Here is a 19,527-nt window from a genome sequence, read left to right on the forward strand (position 1 = left end):
GGAAAGAATTTTCCTACTGAATAAAGGTTTAAGGGATGATGGCATCTGGTCCCATCACTTCATGGCAAATAGATGGGGAAACTGGAAACAGTGTCAGACTTTATTTTTGGGGCTCCAAAATCACTGCAGATGGTGACTGCAGCCATGAAATTAAAAGACACTTACTCCTTGGAAGGAAAGTTATGACCAACCTAGATAGCATATTCAAAAGCAGAGATATTACTTTGCCAACCAAGGTCCATCTAGTCAAGGCTATGGTTTTTCCTGTGGTCATGTATGGATGTGAGAGTTGGACTGTGAAGAAGGCTGAGGGCCAAAGAATTGATGCTTTTGAACTGTGGTGTTGGAGAAGACTCTTGACAGTCCCTTGGACTGCAAGGAGATCCAACCAGTCCATTCTGAAGGAGATCAGCCCTGGGATTTCTTTGCAAGGAATGATGCTGAAGCTGAAACTCCAGTACTTTGGCCACCTCATGCGAAGAGTTGACTCATTGGAAAAGACTCTGATGCTGGGAGGGATTGGGGGCAGGAGGAGAAGGGGACAACAGAGGGTGAGATGGCTGGATGGCATCACTGACTCGATGGACATGAGTCTCAGTGAACTCCGGGAGTTGGTAATGGACAGGGAGGCCTGGCGGGCTGGGATTCATGGGGTCGCAAAGAGTCCGACACGACTGAGCGACTGAACTGAACTGAACTGAACTGAGAGATAAAAGTAAAGACCATTTGTCTTTATATGCTGTGAGTATTGCTTGTACTCACCCACGATTACAATAACTACCTCACAGGGTTTTTTGTGAAGATTAGGTAAAAGGGGGAATGCAAGAAAGCCAGAAGAGAACAAGGCATAAAGAATAACTAAATAAATACTGGTTTCCTTCCCTTGATTCATAGTATTCATCCAGCAAATATGTACTTAATTTATACTATCTGCCAGTTTTGTTTTTCAGGATAAAGACATAAATGGGGGAAATCATAGAGAAAAGTAAAAATTAATTTGAAAAAAAATCATATCTCAATTTCCTTGTCTAAAGAGAATTTAATTTATCTGACTCACTGCCACCTGGAGGCAGCTGTTGAAATTTTAGACACAATTCCCAAGAGGGACTTCAGAACTTGAGGCTTGAAATTTTAACCCCATTTTATTAACAAAGTCATTCTATAACATACTTCTTGAGTTTTTTGTGAGGTCATTTAGTTATTTTTTTGCTAAATGCTTTTGCCAACCCAAATGGGTCCATGCACAGATATGACTGGGCCTGAAACCATTTCCTAGGGGTATTAAGCTAGGTATTAAGCCATTTTCCATTGTGTCAAATGAAGGTGGAAATTTCAATTCTCTCAATTAACATGATGAATTGCGCTTGCCTTTTCTGTTTTCCTAGTCTCTAATGTATACAAGCTTTATCTTTAGTGACACCTAGTGGTTCCACATGGTAATGACAACTCTTTTTGATGCTTTCTCCGGCTGAGTAACAGGTCAAGAGGGACTACGCTTAGGTTTGTTTTTCATTTTACCTTGTCAAATAGTCTGTGAGAAAAATTATGTATCATGGCAATTCAGATAACCCCACTTACTGCTTGTAAAATAGAACTGATATCTGTGCTCCTATAATGGGATGTCAGGAATCTCTGGAAATGAGGTGATAATTCTTTCAAGTGGTTATAACTGTAAAGTAACTCCTTTTCCCTCCACTGGAAAGCTATGGAGGCATTACAAACCAAGAATTTGGACAGAAGAGAAACTCTGTCGATTGTTTCATTTCCGTCACTGGAGCAGAGACATACTATGGAGATTTTAGGAAGGCTGAAGGGAATGATTCACGTTTTTTCTGTATGGTTTGAGCTTGTGATTTTTTTCAAAGAAGAATGAAAACCAGAATTTGACATTCGAGATTTGAAATCCATTTCAAAATCATTTTATAACAGACCCAATTGTGACTCAGCAGTTATTTATCTTACTCTTGTCTTTTCTTTTCTGTTCACCCATAGATTATAAAAAATTGAACAGAGTCAAGTGAATTACCAGAGAACAGAACCCAAACCATTATGACGTTCTTCTCTTTTCCTGAGTTCAAATAGAGAAAACCACCCAAATAATATAGCAAACATTCATGTGTCCATGTTTTCTTCATAAAAGAATAAATACTATAAATAAACATGGGGAAAGTTGCTCTTATTTTTTTATTCCAAATCTCCATCACTTGTGCATAGGTATTTACCCTCCCAGCCTGTGTTTTGTAAAAATAATTTTTTTTCAATATATACACATATCAAAAATATTAGTGTGTTTTATATGTCTTAATTATATAAATATTTTTACTGTAGGTATAATTCTACAATTTGGTTTTTGTAGCTATCCATGTACAGATTTTATACTTTTAGTCCATATTTTAACTGCTGAGTTCCACTGTACAGAGATCACAATTAACTGTCCATTCTCTTAGTATAACATATTTTTACAATTTTTTTCCTATTAAAAGTAAGGCTGTGTAAGTACTTTCATAATGGTGGAGTCTGTGCATGTGTGCTAAGTTGCTTCAGTCATGTCCGACTCTTTGTGACCCTATGGGCCATAGCTCATTAGGCTCCTCTGTCCAAGGGATTCTCCAGGCAAGAATACTGGAGTGGGTTGCCCTTCCCTCTTCCAGCTGATATTCCAGACCCAGGGATCCAATCCTCTTCTCTATGTCTCTTGCATTGGCAACCAAGTTCTTTACCACTAGTGTTACCTGGTAAGCCCAATGATGGAGTAAAACCTCTAAAAATTTATTCTTCTATAAAAGCAATGAGAACACTAGCAAAATCTAATTTTTTATAACTTGGGGGATTAATTAATGCAATCATGTAAGAAATGTTTATTTTTAAAAATAGCTGAAAACCAAGAACCCCAATACCATGGTAGCTGTGAAAATCAGCAGCCTAGCCACTGCTAGAGAGGGCAGAATATGTTTGTAGATTTCCCAAATCCTTTAGGGAACGATTACTGTTTGAGTTTTTTGTTATCTCCCTGAGAACTTACCGTTCATAGGGCCTGTCACTGTTTTACCTGACTCAGAGATTTTTCAGTGCAAACAGCTTTATTCTCAGAGCAATTGCCCAAACCAATCAGTGGTAACTGTTTAACATGTATCTCCCAGAGGTGGCAATACCAGCTGGAGCAAGTAAGAGGCTGACCAAGAAGAGAAAAATTGGAAAATAAGTGCCCATAGGAGGTTTTGAAAGCTCTGACACATTTCTGGGAATCATGTTCAGGGCTCTGCACATGCCAGGGAAAAGCCTGAGAAGGTTCTAATCTCTTACCTCTGGGCAACCTTAAGGCTCTGCAATCAGGGAGCAAAGGCTAAGGCAGTGTTGTAAACTGCTGGAAGTGTGGAAGGCATTCAACAACAACACATGCACACAGACAGAGCTCCTTGGCAAAGGAAGGAAGACTTAGTGGTTCAAAACCCTTAAGAAAATCTCTGTCTAATCATTAGCTGGTAGCTCAGCTGGTAAAGAATCTGCCTGCAATGAAGGAGACCCTGGTTTGATTCCTCGGTCGGGAATATCTCCTGGAGAAAGGGATAGGCTACCCACTCCAGTGTTCTTGCCTGGAGAATCACATGGACAGAGGAGCCTGGTAGGCTGCAGTCCATGGGGTAGTGAAGAGTTGGACACGATTGAGCAACTAACAGAGCACAATCATTAGCTAACTGAGCAAAGAAAGTGGCCATATGTGACCAAGAATATGAACTTTACAGAATTAGTCCAGGAAAGTCACTACATTCACACACACAAAAAAACACCACCAACAATAACAATAATGAGCATAACAACAAACTCTGAGAGGGGAGCAATATGATCACTAGAGCTGCTATTAAGTTATTTTAAATATCCATATTTTAATGAAAATTATGACATGCAATAAAAAAGGAACTATGGTCCATATGCAGGGGGGAAAAAAGACCAATAGAAATGGTTGCTAAGAAAACCAGATGTTGTACCCACTAGACAAAGACTTTTAATAGACTGTAAAAAATATAGTGAAAGAACTAAAGGAAACTGTGTTTTAAAAAATATATAAAAACAATGTTTCTCTTACCAAATAGGGTGTATCAAAAAGGAAATAGAAATTATACAACACAGTCAAATAGAAATCCTGAAGTAAAAAGTATAACTAAAATGAAAATTTTACTTAGAGGGGCTTAACAGCAGATTTGAATAGCAGATGATAAAATCATCAAACTTGCAACTAGGTCCGTTGGGGTTATCCAGTTTTAAAAGCAGAAATTTGAATGAATGAGGAAAAATAAACAAAGTTTCAGAGACTCATGGTATATCATCAAGTATACTAAAATATGCCTAATATGAGTAACAGAAGGAAAGGAGAGCGAGAATATTTGTAGAAATAATGGCCAAAAGCTTCCCAAATTTGACCCAAAAAGCCATTAACCTCCACACACGGACGTTCAGAGAATGTGAAACAACATGTCTAAAGCCAAAATCAAAGAGAAAATCTTAAAAGCAACAAATGAAAAGCAGTTCACTTATTTTATAAGATACTGTCATAAGATTAACAGCTGGGTTGTCATCAGAAACACAGATGGCAGAATGTAGTAGGGTGATATGTGGAAAGGGCTGGGGGGGAAAAATTGTCAACTAAGGTTTTTATATCTGGCAAAATTATGCTTTAAAAATGAAGAAAAACCTTTCCAAAATTGAAAAGATCATAAGGGAATGCTCTGAATAATTTCCATCAGATTATATAACATATGAAATGGAGAGATTTATAGAGACACACACCGTCAAAACTGACTCAAAAAGTAGGAAAAAATGGAACAGAACTATAACAAAAGATTAAATTAATAGTCAAAAACCTTCCTATAAAAGAATGTCAGAACCAAATTGCTTTAATGGTTCAGTTCAGTTCAGTTCAGTTGCTCAGTCGTGTCCGACTCTTTGCGACCCCATGAATCGCAGCACGCCAGGCCTCCCTGTCCATCACAAACTCTCAGAGTTCACTCAAACTCATGTCCATCGAGTCGGTGATGCCATCCAGCCATCTCATCCTCTGTCGTCCCCTTCTGCTCCTGCCCCCAATCCCTCCCAGCATCAGAGTCTTTTCCAATGAGTCAACTCTTTGCATGAGGTGCCCAAAGTACTGGAGTTTCAGCTTTAGCATCATTCCTTCCAAAGAACACCCAGGGCTGATCTCAAGTTCTACCAAATGTTTAAAGATAATTTTACACCAATTTTATAAACTCTTTTAAAAAAAGTAGAAGAGGATTGAACATGACTGACTAATGCAATGAGGCCCTGATATCAAAATCAGATGAAGACATCTAAAGACAACTTCAGACCAGATTTATATCTCTCATAGTTATAGCTGCATAGGTAGTGCTGATGGTTGTACAGATCTGTAATTATAATTAAAACTACTGAGTTGTACACTTTTAAATGGTAAATTTTATGGAATGTAAAATATATCTTAAATTTGTCATAAAAATAATGCTGCAGTGAATATCCCTCCCCGTGCCTCCAAGTTTGCAGATTCCACGAACATTTCTGTCTATGGACCAACAAATGAAAATTCTGGCATGCAGTTTTTCAATTTTTCTAAAATGTGAAAATCACTCTACAAAGTAGCTATGTCATTTGTACTTCCTCCAGTGGTGTGAGAAAGTTCCAGTTTCTTTGATCTTTGCCAATATTTAAATAATCAGTTTTTAAATTTTACTTGCTTTTAGTTTTTATTTTTACTTATTTGTTGTGAAATGGTACTTTACTGGTTTGCATTTCTGTGACTTTGAGGAAGATTAAGCATCTTGTAATCTATATTGACCATTCACTTTTCCTCTTCTGTGAATTTTCTACTCATATCCTTTGTCCACTGGCTAACAAGCTGTTGGTTTGCAGAGCTACCTTAAGTGCTGATAACATAGGAACCAGAGGCTTCCCTCCCTGGGAGTGACAGTGAGCATTACCAGCCATTTGGGCATATCAGTACTTTCTAGGCAAGAACCATGTCCATTCCAAAATGGAATCTTTGAAATATATTGTTGTCATGACGAGCAACAACATCTCAAAGGATTCCTTTGTCTAAGAGGTAAAACACTGGACTTTCTCTTCACTACCTGCCTGCTATCAATTGCAAAGAAGTTACACATAAGTTAAGTGTTTTTTCTTCTATTGATCCTTCAGTCAAAAGCCTGTCTTCTTTCTAACCTTGATTACTTTTCTTAGTTTTTGTTCTCTTGAAAAAATTATGAATATATTATAATTTAACCTCACAATGAGCCCTCTTCTAAAGTTCTTAACAAATTTGCCATTTGGAAGAGTTTATTTTTGTTAATCTCCTGACTCCATATCTATCTTCTTTCCCACCATCTTGACCACATCTCTCTTGCCTCACAGGCATCTCGAGTACTTATACTAACTTATGGCAGTTTACACCATCAAAATTTAGACTCACCTCAAGCACTCAAGCTCTATAATTGAGTTCCTTTCCATAAAACATTTACTTTTCTCAATGAAGCTGGATTTCAAGGAGTCAGGAAACAGAAAAATTCATCAGGTGGTGAAACGCTCAAGACTAAGTAGTTTAAAGATCAATTTTTTAAATGTCAGTCACAGTTTATTTATTAAAATAAACCTTGCACATGTAAAAACCCAGAATAGCAAAACTTGTATCGCAGGAAAAATTCTAGATCTGTTCTAAAATTCCTTCACATTTGTATTCAATCCTGTGAGAATTTTAAAGGGGAAACTTTTGCTAAAGCTAAGACTTTGATACAGTAAACTGGTAATACACATTTAGTAAATATGGAATGTTTGAAAAAAACAATCAGAGTGAGTGTGAGAAATGGCTTTTAACAAGAAAGAACTCAAGGAATGTGATTCCCTTCTTCAAGAGACTAATAGAAAATAAACTTCAGCTCAAAGAGATGCTAGAGAAGCAGTGCTCACTGAATCTATTTAAAAGAAAATGGGGATTGTTTTTACAGAACTGAATGTAAATATTTAAACCTTGTAAGCATAAAAATTATATAACTAATCACCCATGAAAATTAGGAAATAAGAAAATGTAAGTACCTTGATTTCTTTATTATTTATATTTGAGAATTAATAGGTCATCAAGTAATATATACAAAAAGGCATAAATTTTTCACTAAGTGATTTAATCAACTAAAATCATATAGAGAACGAGGGAAGGGAGGAAATATAAATAAAGAAACTTCATCTTTGTTCACAGCTGGAATCGACAGATTCAGTCTATAAAGTTTTGAGAAATAAATACATTACAAAAAAATTATAGTCATCTTAATGATAATCAAAACAGGAATATAACCTTTCATATTTAAAGAAATACCCCAAAACACACCATATCACACACACACACACACACACACACACAAAGAAAGGGAAAAAATACCAAGCATTAAAGGACTTAAAAGTAGCAAAAGCAACCGAAAAACAGCATAAAATTTTAACAAAATTAAGACCAAAATCTACTCTGTTCAGTTCAGTTCAGTTGCTCAGTGGTGTTCAACTCTTTGCAAGCCCATGAACTGCAGTGCACCACGCCTCCTGTTCATCACCAACTCCCGGAGTTTACTAAGACTCATATCCATTGAGCCAGTGATGCCATCCAAACATCTCATCCTCTGTCGTCCCCTTCTACTTCTGCCTTCTGTCTTTCGCAGCATCAGGGTCTTTTCCAGTTAGTCAGTTCTTTCCATCAGGTGGCCAAAGTATTGGGGTTTCAGCTTCAACATCATTCCTTCCAATGAGTATTCAGGACTAATCTCCTTTAGGATGCACTGGTTGGATCTCCTTGCAGTCCAAGGGACTCTCAAGAGTCTTCTCTAATGCCACAGTTCAAAAGCATCAATTCTTCAGCAGTCAGCTTTATTTATAGTCCAACTCTCACATCTATACATGACTACTGTAAAAACCATAGCTTTGACTAGATGGACTTTTGTTGGCAAAGTAATGTCTTTGCTTTTTAATATGCTGTCTAGGTTGGTCATAAATTTCCTTCCAAGGAGTAAGCATCTTTTATTTCATGGCTGTAGTCACCATCTGCAATGATTTTGGAACACCCCCCCCATCACCACCAAAATAAAGCCTGTCACTGTTTCCACTGTTTCCCCATCTATTTGCCATGAAGTGATGGGACCAGATGTCATGATCTTACTTTTCTGAATGTTGAGCTTTAAGCCAACTTTTTCATTCTCCTCTTTCACTTTCATCAAGACGCTCTTTAGTTCTTCTTCACCTTCTACCATGAGGGTGGTGTCATCTGCATATCTGAGGTTATTGATATTTCTCCCTGCAATCTTGATTCCAGCTTGTATTTCATCCATTCTAGCATTTCTCATGATATACTCTGCATAAATAAGCAGGGTGACAATGTACAGCCTTGATATACTCTTTTCTTGATCTGGAGGTAGTCTGTTGTTCCATGTCCAGTTCTAACTGTTGCTTCCTGACCTGCATACATATTTCTCAGGAGGCAGGTGAGGTGGTCTGGTATTCACTTCTCTTTAAGAATTTTCCACAGTTTGTTGTGATCCAACAGTCAAAAGGCTATGGCATAGTCGATAAAGCAGAAGTAGATGTTTTTCTGCAACTCTCTTGCTATTTCAATGATCTAACAGATGTTGACAATTTGATATCTGGTTCCTTTGCCTTTTCTAAAACCAGCTTGGACATCTGGAAGTTCACAGTTAACATACTGTTGAGGCCTGGCTTAGAGAATTTTGAGCATTACTTTACTAGCGTGTGAAATGAGTGGAATGTGCGGTAGTTTGAGCACTCTTTGACATTGCCTTTCTTTGGGACTGGAATGAAAATTGACCTTTTCCAGTCCTGTGGCCACTGCTGAGCTTTCCAGATTTGCTGGCATATTGAGTGCAGCACTTTCACAGCATCATCGTTCAGGATTTGAAATAGCTCAACTGGAATTCCATCACCTCTACTAGCTTTGTTTGTAGCGATGCTTTCTAAGGCCCACTTGACTCCACATTCCAAGATGTCTGGCTCTAGGTGAGTGATCACACCATCATGATTATCTGGGTCATGAAGATCTTTTTTGTACAGTTCTGTGTATTCTTGCCACTTCTTAATATCTTCTGCTTCTGTTAGATCCATACAATTTCTGTCCTTTATTGTGCCCATCTTTGCATGAAATGTTCCCTTGGTATCTCTGATTTTCTTGACGAGATCTCTAGTCTTTCCCATTCTATTGTTTTCCTCTATTTCTTTGCATTGATCACTGAGGCAGGCTTTCTTATCTCTCCTTGTTATTCTTTCGAACTCTGCATTCAAATGGGTATATCTTTCCTTTTCTCCTTTGACTTTCACTTTTCTTGTTTTCACAGCTATTTGTAAGGCCTCCTCAGACAAACATTTTACCTTTTTGCATGTCTTTTTCTTCAGAATGGTCTTGATCATTGCCTCCTGTACAGTGTCACAAACCTCCGTCCATAGTTCTTCAGGTACTCTGTCTATCAGATCTAATCTCTTGAATCTATTTGTCACTTCCACTATATAGTCATAAGGGATTTGATTTAGGTCATACCTGAATGGTCTAGTGGTTTTCCTACTTTCTTCAATTTAAGTCTGAATTTGGCAATAAGGAGTTCATGATCTGAGCCACAGTCAGCTCCTGGTCTTGTTTTTGCTGACTGTATAAAGCTTCTCCATCTTTGGCTGCAAATAATATAGTCAATCTGATTTCAGTGTTGACTATCTGGTGATGTCCATGTGTAGAATCTTCTCTTGTGTTGTTGGAAGAGGGTGTTTGCTATGACCAATGCATTCTCTTGGCAAAACTCTATTAGCCTTTGCCATGCTTCATTCTGTACTCCAAGACCAAATTTGCCTGTTATTCCAGGGATCTCTTGACTTCCTACTTTTGCATCACAGAGAAAGGAATCTGGCTAAAGTTACATGAAACCCAGCAATATTCTACCTACTAGAAACATTTAAAAAGCAAAATAACTCAAAAATGGGGCAAAGTACACAAAGTACACAAACTGCAGACAGTTTCTAGAAGCTGAAAAATGCCCTCAGACAGAGCCAGCAAGAGGGAAGGATCTTCAGTTTTTCAGCCTCAAGGAATTGAACTCTGCCAACAACTTAATGACCTTGGAAGAAGATCCTGAATCTCAAGTGAGATGGAAGTTCATACTGACACCTTGATTCTAGCCATGTGAGACCCTAAGCACTGCCTGACCTTGACCAGCAGAAAATGTGAAATAATAAATGGGTGTTTATTATTATTATTACGTTTGTGGTAACTTGTTACACAGCAATTGAAAATTAAAATGATATAAATTGATGGGAGAAATATCAATAACCTCAGATACGCACCCTTATGACACCACCTTTATGGCAGAAAGTGAAGAAGAACTAAAGAGCTTCTTGATGAAAGTCAAAGAGGAGAGGGAAAAAGTTGGCTTAAAGCTCAACATTCAGAAGACTAAGATCATGGCATCCGGTCCCATGACTTCATGGCAAATAGATGGGGAAACAGTGGAAATAGTGGCTGACTATTTTTCTGGGCTCCAAAATCACTGCAGATGGTGATTGCAGCCATGAAATTAAAAGATGCTTACTCCTTGGAAAGTTATGACCAATCTAGACAACATATTCAAAAGCAGAGACATTACTTTGTCAACAAAAGTCTGTCTAGTCAAGGCTATGGTTTTTCCAGTGGTCACGTATGGATGTGAGAGTTGGACTATAAAGAAAGCTGAGCACTGAAGAACTGATGCTTTTGGACTGTGGTGTTGGAGAAGAGTCTTGAGAGTCTCTTGGACTGCAAGGAGATCCAACCAGTCCATCCTAAAGGAGATCAGTCCTGGGTGTTCATTGGGAGGACTGATGTTGAAGCTGAAACTCCAATACTGTGGCCACCTGATGCAAAGAGCTGACTCATTTGAGAAGACCCTGATGCTGGGAAAGATTAAGGGCAGGAAGAGAAAGGGACGACAGAGGATGAGATGGTTGCATTGCATCACTGACTCAATGGACATGGGTTTGGGTGGACTCTGGGAGTTGGTGATGGACAGGGAAGCTTGGCGTGCTGCAGTTCATGGGGTCACAAAGAGTCGGACACAACTGAGCAACTGAACTGAACTGAAATACCATATAACATAGTAGTATCAAAATTTATAAAGCAAAACAAAGCTCTAGGAACACATACTGGTTTATGTACTAATACAAAATACTCTTTTACAGCATTAGTAGCAGAAGGCTTTAAGTCACCTCTGTCGGCATGTCCTCAAGGATTATTAAAGCAAGTAAGAATTTAGGCTATGTTGAAGACAAAGGTAAGTGTGTATATACGTGTGTGGATGAGAGAGAGAAACTTTAATCTCTAGCCCTGAATGCAAAGAATGTATCTTTTTTTCCCTAGTGCCCACAAAAAGGAATACTCATAAAAGATAACCATATGTTAAGCTAGAAATTTCTGTATAAATTCCAAAATGTAGAAACAGCAGAAATATTCTCTGATCACAATGCAAAAAAAAAAAATAAGTTAGTAATAAATTTAGGAAACAAAAAGTTCCTATCATTTGCCATATAAGATATTCTATTTAAACAACTCTTAGGTTAAAGAGAAATTAATACAGAAGTTACAGAATCTTGATAGCCCTACATATTAGAATCTATAACATACGGCTGAAAGAGCATGCAGAGAAAAATCCAAAGCTTTACATACTTAGAATTATAAACTAGGAAGGATGGAAATAATTGAATCAAGAATCCACAAGAAGTTAGAAAAAGAACCTCACAGTAAATCCAAGGAAGATGGAGGAAAGAAGGCATACATAAAGATGAAGCTGCATCCTTGAATTTGATAAAGGAAAAACAGTACAACTAGTGAATAAACTCAAAATCTGATACTTTCTGATAAGAAGAACACTTCACTTCTGTGATATTTTCCAAAAAAAAAAAAAACAAAGAAAAAAAACCTATATCTCCAATGAAATGTTGATAAAATATCAGATAAATGCAAACTTGAGGGGCATTCCAAAACATCTGACCAGGTACCTTCCAAAATAGTCAAATTCATGAACAAGGAAAGATTACAAAATAATCACAAAATAGAGGAAATGAAGGAGAAATAACTATTAAATGCAATGTGGGATCCTGAATTGAATCCTGGAACAGGAAAAGGACTTTAGTAGACAAAGTCTACAGTTTAGTTAATAAAGTTGTACTTTTATTAACTTTTCAGTTTTTACAGATGTGCCATGGTTATGTAAGATGATAACATTAGGGGAAATAAGGTGAGGGGTACATGAAAACTCTATGCTATTTTTTTTTCTTTCCAATATTTATTATTTATTGTCTTCATACACTCGCTAGGGCTCTTAGGTTAATATTGCATAGAAATAGAAAGGGCAGACATCTTGATTTTATTGACCTTAAAAATATATATATTCAGCTTTTTAAGTATAAAGTTTAAATTTAATTAGTTCTTTTCCTATCTTCTTTTTTTTTTTCATTTTTTTAAATTTTATTTTATTTTTAAACTTTACATAATTGTATTAGTTTTGCCAAATATCAAAATGAATCCACCACAGGTATACATGTGTTCCCCATCCTGAACCCTCCTCCCTCCTCCCTCCCCATACCATCCCTCTGGGTCGTCCCAGTGCACTAGCCCCAAGCATCCAGTATCGTGCATAGAACCTGGACTGGCATCTCGTTTCATACATGATATTTTACATGTTTCAATGCCATTCTCCCAAATCATCCCACCCTCTCCTTCTCCCACAGAGTCCATAAGACTGTTCTATACATCAGTGTCTCTTTTGCTGTCTCGTACACCAGGTTATTGTTACCCTCTTTCTAAACTCCATATATATGCGTTAGTATACTGTATTGGTGTTTTTCCTTCTGGCTTACTTCACTCTGTATAATAGGCTCCAGTTTCATCCACCTCATTAGAACTGATTCAAATGTATTCTTTTTAATGGCTGAGTAATACTCCATTGTGTATATGTACCACAGCTTTCTTATCCATTCATCTGCTGATGGACATCTAGGCTGCTTCCATGTCCTGGCTATTACAAACACTGCTGTGATGAACATTGGGGTACACGTGTCTCTTTCCCTTCTGGTTTCCTCAGTGTGTATGCCCAGCAGTGGGATTGCTGGATCATAGGGCAGTTCTATTTCCAGTTTTTTAAGGAATCTCCACACTGTTCTCCATAGTGGCTGTACTAGTTTGCATTCCCACCAACAGTGGAAGAGGGTTCCCTTTTCTCCACACCCTCTCCAGCATTTATTATTTGTAGACTTTTGGATCGCAGCCATTCTGACTGGTGTGAAATGGTACCTCATAGTGGTTTTGATTTGCATTTCTCTGATAATGAGTGATGTTGAGCATCTTTTGATGTGTTTATTAGCCATCTGTATGTCTTCTTTGGAGAAATGTCTATTTAGTTCTTTGGCCCATTTTTTGATTGGGTCATTTATTTTTCTGGAGTTGAGCTGTAGGAGTTGCTTGTATATTTTTGAGATTAGTTGTTTGTCAGTTGCTTCATTTGCTATTATTTTCTCCCATTCTGAAGGCTGTCTTTTCACCTTGCTAATAGTTTCCTTTGATGTGCAGAAGCTTTTAAGGTTAATTAGGTCCCATTTGTTTATTTTTGTTTTTATTTCCAATATTCTGGGAGGTGGGTCATAGAGGATCCTGCTGTGATGTATGTCAGAGAGTGTTTTGCCTATGTTCTCCTTTAGGAGTTTTATAGTTTCTGGTCTTACATTTAGATCTTTAATCCATTTTGAGTTTATTTTTATGCTATTTTTTCAACTTTTCTGTAAATCTAAAATTATTCTAAAATAAAGACATTATTTTTTAAAAAGAAGCACAGAAGACCCAGAACATTTAAATAGAACAATTAGAAGAAATGAAAGTAATGATCAAAGGGCTACCCCCTTAAACAAGCAAACAAAACATACCATGTTCTAAAAGTTTTATTAGAGTATTTACCAAACACTTCAGTCATCCATAACTTCAATGCTAGTTAAATCATTCTGATATAGACACATTTAAAAGGCACTCGTGTACTTTCCCATGAGATAAAGAATTAAAAGATAATACAGTCTTTTTCTTTCCAATTTTAATATACTTATTTCTTTCTATTTTTCAATAATACTGGATGGAATGTCCAGAAATGGCAAATGATAGTAGTAATAATGGTCATCTTTGTCTTGTTCTTTAATTGAGAATGCTTCTAATTATCTCTCTATTACACCTGGCTCTGGCTTTTGTGTTTATATGTCACTTTAAGAGAATGACACACATCTATTTTATTAAGGAATTGTTATCAAGAATTGATTTAAAATTTTATCAGAATTTTGCCTTAATAAAAATTATCGTGTAATTTTTTAATAATTAAAGTCGAGAATTATATTTTATGTTCTCTTTAATATCACCATTCTTGTATGTTTGAAATAAATACCACTTGATTATACTTTTAATATGGCTCTTTGGCTAATCTTTAGTTAAGCGTTCAGTAAAATTTGTGATGAATTTGTCTGAAGTTTTCCTGTGTGTGTGTGTGTGTGTGTCTTCATGCACTATCTTTATTGGGCTTTGCCATTAAGGTTATACAAAGCTTTAGATTTGGGGATATGTTCCAACAGGTGGTAAGAGTTCATTCTCTCTCTCTTTAAAATTAATTTGTTTATTTTAATTGGAGGCTAATTACTTTACATTATTGTAGTGGTTTTTACCATACATTGACAAATACATTTTAATGAGTCTCTCTCTTCTCTTTGACTAGTAAGTAATCTCCACGTTCTACAGTCCAGTGTCAAGTGGCACCGTGTGGTAAGTGATATTTCATGAGTATATTCATGTAACTGAAATCTCTTGAGGGGGAAACAACCAATACAATTGTGTGGGTAGATGGAAGAGAAAAGGGCAGTTTGATTGAAAACTGTTTTTAGCATTTTCTTGGCAGAGTCCTATTCCTGCTTACCCTTGTGTGCCCCCCAAAATGACCTTCAACACTAGTTCAAAAGGATGAAAGTTTTGACTCATCACACTATTTTTCCCATCCACCTTCACCTCCTGACTGGCCCGCTACAATAGCCCATTATTCTTCTTCATTACTGTGGAAATCCTTCCCAGCAAACTAGGTCGGAAGTGAGTGACCACCAGAAAGAGGACAAGAGGTCATGCTGTGGGCAGACAAAAGAGAAAACTATTTTCCCAGTTCACCACCACAACCTCAGAGAAGCCTCCCTGGTGGCTTAGTGGTAAAGAGTCCGCCTGCCAATGCAGGAGACACGGGTTCAATCCCTGGTCTGGGAAGATCCCACATGCAGCGGAAGACTAAGCCCTTGTGCCGCAACTATTGGGCCGGTGCTCTAGAGCCCAGGAGCGTTAACTACCGAGCCCACGCGCCCCAGAGCCTGTTCTCCCCAACAATGGAGCCACTGCAATGGAAGCCTGCACTCCACAACTAGAGAGTCGCCTCTACTTGCCACAACTAGAGAAAGCTCACACAGCGATGAAGACGCAGGGCAGCCAAAAATAAAATAAATACTATTTTAAATATAAAAATAAAGACAGAGGAGACAAGGAGAGCTGTGAGAGAGAGAAACCCCATTATTCACTCCAATAATGGTAAAAATGGCTAACAGATAGCTTTAATAACATCTTAGTTATGCTCCGAGTGCTTCACATGAAAAGCTCATTTAATCCTCACAGCAGTCCTACACAGTAAGTACTTCTATTATCCCTGCTCAGAAAATGAGGACTGAGGCAAGAGGTGTGACCTGCCAGTGGGCCCATAATTTTCAAGTGGCGGAACAGGATACAAATTCATGGAATCTGGTCCCAGAATCACTGGTATCACCACCAAGTTATAATGTGTTGGCCCTAAAACCAAGAATCTTGCCTGCCCTTGGGATCAAGGAAAAAATAATAAGGTTGAAGTTTTTAAATAAACAGGATTCAGTATTAAAAATAATGGTGAATTCATTTTAGTAACCAAAAGAGATGGAAAATTCATGAAATCAGACTTAGAAGTCAATAAGGGAGACAACGAACTAGAAGAGGATCGGATCAGTGAGTAGAGTGGGATAGAGTACAGTAGAAGAATTACAAGAAAAAATAAAAGCATTTCCTGGTCTTCTCAGCTAAAACAGTGTTATTAGCACTTCCATATCGGTGTATTCTATCTCTGCATAGATAGAAGGAAGACGTGGAAATTTTGTCGCTATTTACCCTATCGTGCTGTGCTCTATGTGTGTGCATTACTTTTTAAAATGTTTAAATCAATATAGTGCTTTAAAACTTTACTCAAAAAGATGCTTCTATAGATAATTAAGTTTCATCACTGGCTCAACCTACACATTTATATCTAAATTTGAAATCTATCTCCTGCTCTTGTAAAGATGCTGTTTCCTATGTATGTCCGTAAATGTGCCTCACAGATCATCAATTTTATCCTACTTTTAATCTTTATTTTACTTTTATGTCATTGGGTTTCTTTTCTTTGTCTCTAAGTCACCCTTAATCCCTTTTATTTCTCTGGTGAAGGGGTATCTTAATAAAATAAATTAGTATAGAGCAATCTTACTGTGAGAATTTGAAACTGTTTTGTTGTTAGCTGTTGTTGTTCAGTCAGCTGTTTTACTGATTCCTGCTATGTCTCCAGAGATAAACTGGTGATCTAGTAAGACAGTTGCTAAACTCGTAAAGTAAGAATATGGTCCTAAGAAGGTTAAAATTGCACTGTAATTTCAGTTCTTAATGTTTTTCAGAAGCAGTGTCCATATTTCACTTAGGTCCAAAAACCAAATTATATTTAAGAGAATGACATAGACTTATGTTGGAAATAGATGTATATAGACAGAGAGTTCCAGAAAAACATCTATTTCTGCTTTATTGACTATGCCAAAGCCTTTGACTGTGTGGATCACAATAAACTGTGGAAAATTCTGAAAGAGATGGGAATACCAGACCACCTGACCTGCCTCTTGAGAAACCTGCATGCAGGTCAGGAAGCAACAGTTAGAACTGGACATAGAACAACAGACTGGTTCCAAATAGGAAAAGGAGTATGTCAAAGCTGTATATTGTCACCCTGCTTATTTAACTTATATGCAGAGTACATCATGAGAAATGTTGGACTGGAAGAAGCACAAGCTGGAATGAAGATTACCAGGAGAAATATCAACAACCTCAGATATGCACCCTTATGACACCACCCTTATGGCAGAAAGTGAAGAGGAACTGAAGAGCCTTTTTTTGAAAGTGAAAAAGGAGAGTGAAAAAGTTGGCTTAAAGCTCAACATTCAGGACACTAAGTTCATTGCATCCAGTCCTATCCCTTCATGGAAAATAGATGGGGAAACAGTGGAAACAGTGGCTGACTTTATTTATCTGGGCTCTAAAATCACTGCAGATGGTGATTGCAGCCATAAAATTAAAAGACACTTACTCCTTGTAAGGAAGTTATGACCAACCTAGTTAGCATATTCAAAAGCAGAGATATTACTTTGGCAACAAAGATCTGTCTAGTCAAGGCTATGGTTTTTCCAGTGGTCATGTATGGATGTGAGAGTTGGACTATAAAGAAAGCTGAGTGCCGAAGAATTGATGCTTCTGAACTGTGGTGCTAGAGACGACTCTTGAGAGTCTCTTGGACTTCAAGGAGATCCAACCAGTCCATCCTAAAGGAGATCAGTCCTGGGTGTTCATTGGTAGGACTGATTTTGAAGCTGAAACTCCAATACTTTGGCCACCTCATGCAAAGAGCTGACTCATTTGAAAAGCCCCTGATGCTGGGAAAGATTGAGGGCAGGAGGAGAAGGGGACAACAGAGGATGAGATGGTTGGGTGGCATCACCAACTCAATGGACATGGTTTTGGGTGGACTCCGGGAGTTGGTGATGGACAGGGAGGCTTGGCGTGCTGCGGTTCATGGGGTCGCAAAGAGTCGGACGTGACTGAGCAACTGAACTGAACTGAGACAGGAGATGGTCAAATGATTCATGGGACAAAAATTAAACTTGTTTCATGTAAAGGTCATGGTTTGAGCCTAAACTAAGTTCTTGCTAGAATTCAGGCCCACTTCAGATGGACCACTCCAGATGAGACAGGACTATCAGGATGGAAGAGACTGCAAGAGAAGAACACCTCTTGTGTGAAAATATTATCAAGGTGCATAAGTGTGATTCAAGGACAATGGGCTGGTAGAAGAGTGGGCAGTCTTACTCTAGCAGTCCTAGCTGCCAAGTCCTAGAAAGATGAGGCTGCTGTAAAAGAGAGAGAAACAATGAGTAGATAAAATGGTGAGAGTGAATGCAGTCACCTGTGGCTCTTGCTAGAAAGTGAGAGAATCTTTTGTGCAAGGCCAGTTTTCTTTCTCTCTCTTTTAAATTGAAGTATAGTTGACTTTCAAATTATATTACTTCAAACCAGTAACTCAACTCCTTTGTGTTTATTTGAAGAAAACAAAAACACTAATTTGAAAATATATATGACCCCTATGTTCACTGCAGCATTATTTACAGCAGCCAAGATATGGAAGCAACATAAATTTCCATCAACAAATAAATGGATAAAAAATATGTAGTACATATATACAATGGAATATTACTCGGCCTTAAAAAGAATGAAATCTTGCCATTTGCATCAACATTAATAGACAGAGGATATTATGCTAAGTAAAATAAGTTACGAGTTCTCTTGATTGTGGGTATCATCCGTCATGGAACTCTACCAGCAAGCACTAGCAGCAGTATCAATGCCTTTGACAGATGGCCGCTTCAGCAGCATCATTTGGCTCCAGCAAAACTGCGTGCTTTCTCAGTCACGTCCAACTCTTTGCAACCCCATGGACTGTACCCTGCCAGGCTCCTCTGTCCATGGAGGCAAAAATAATAGAGTGGGTTGCCATTTCCTGCTCCAGGGGATCTTTCCAACCCAGGGATCAAACTCGCATCTCTTGCATTGGCAAGCGGATCCTTTACAATCAGCAAAAATAGTCAATATTATCTTAGCAAATCACAGCAGTAAAGGAGCTATCACACTTTTAATCTATTACAGATGGCTCAGCTATATATTAATAGCATAGAGCTTTTCTATATCTAATTAAGTGAATCTATCCAGTGGTTCCTCTTATTTACTTATTTACTTCTCAAAACAACTTTGATTTTTTATTTATTTTATTGGAGTATAGTTGATTTACAATGTTGCATTAGTTTCAGATGTACAGGAAAGTAATTACTTACACATACACATTTATCCACTCTTTTTTATATATATTTTTTCTATATAGGCCATTACAGATCAACTTTTTTGTTTTTGGTCACACTGTGCTGCATGTGAGATCTTAGTTTCCATACCTAGTATCGTGTCCTCTGCAGTGGAAGTGTGGAGTCAACCCCTGGACCACCAGGGAAGTCCCCACTTTCAGAAAAATTTTTAATTGTACTTGTTAAATTTCTCCTAGAATTTCTTTTGGCATTTGATTAGAATTATACTAAATTGCATACCACCCT

At 37.6% G+C, this 19,527-nt stretch overlaps 1 protein-coding gene across 2 annotated transcripts in view; it reads left to right on the forward strand.

The window, feature by feature from the left end:
* Nucleotides 1-6,081: 6,081 nt before the first annotated feature.
* The window catches only part of MROH9 (maestro heat like repeat family member 9), a 105,080-nt gene continuing 91,634 nt past the window's right edge, over nucleotides 6,082-19,527 (forward strand). For both annotated transcript variants that reach the window (XM_070768138.1, XM_070768137.1), the window contains exons 1-2: nucleotides 6,082-11,321; nucleotides 14,793-14,839. In XM_070768138.1, the coding sequence (XP_070624239.1) occupies nucleotides 11,267-11,321; nucleotides 14,793-14,839 (102 nt within the window). In that variant the 5' untranslated portion in view covers nucleotides 6,082-11,266. The remainder of the gene's footprint in view (nucleotides 11,322-14,792; nucleotides 14,840-19,527) is intronic.

This window comes from Bos indicus, chromosome 16 (assembly GCF_029378745.1).
Source record: "Bos indicus isolate NIAB-ARS_2022 breed Sahiwal x Tharparkar chromosome 16, NIAB-ARS_B.indTharparkar_mat_pri_1.0, whole genome shotgun sequence".
In the NCBI taxonomy this organism is placed as follows: domain Eukaryota; kingdom Metazoa; phylum Chordata; class Mammalia; order Artiodactyla; family Bovidae; genus Bos; species Bos indicus.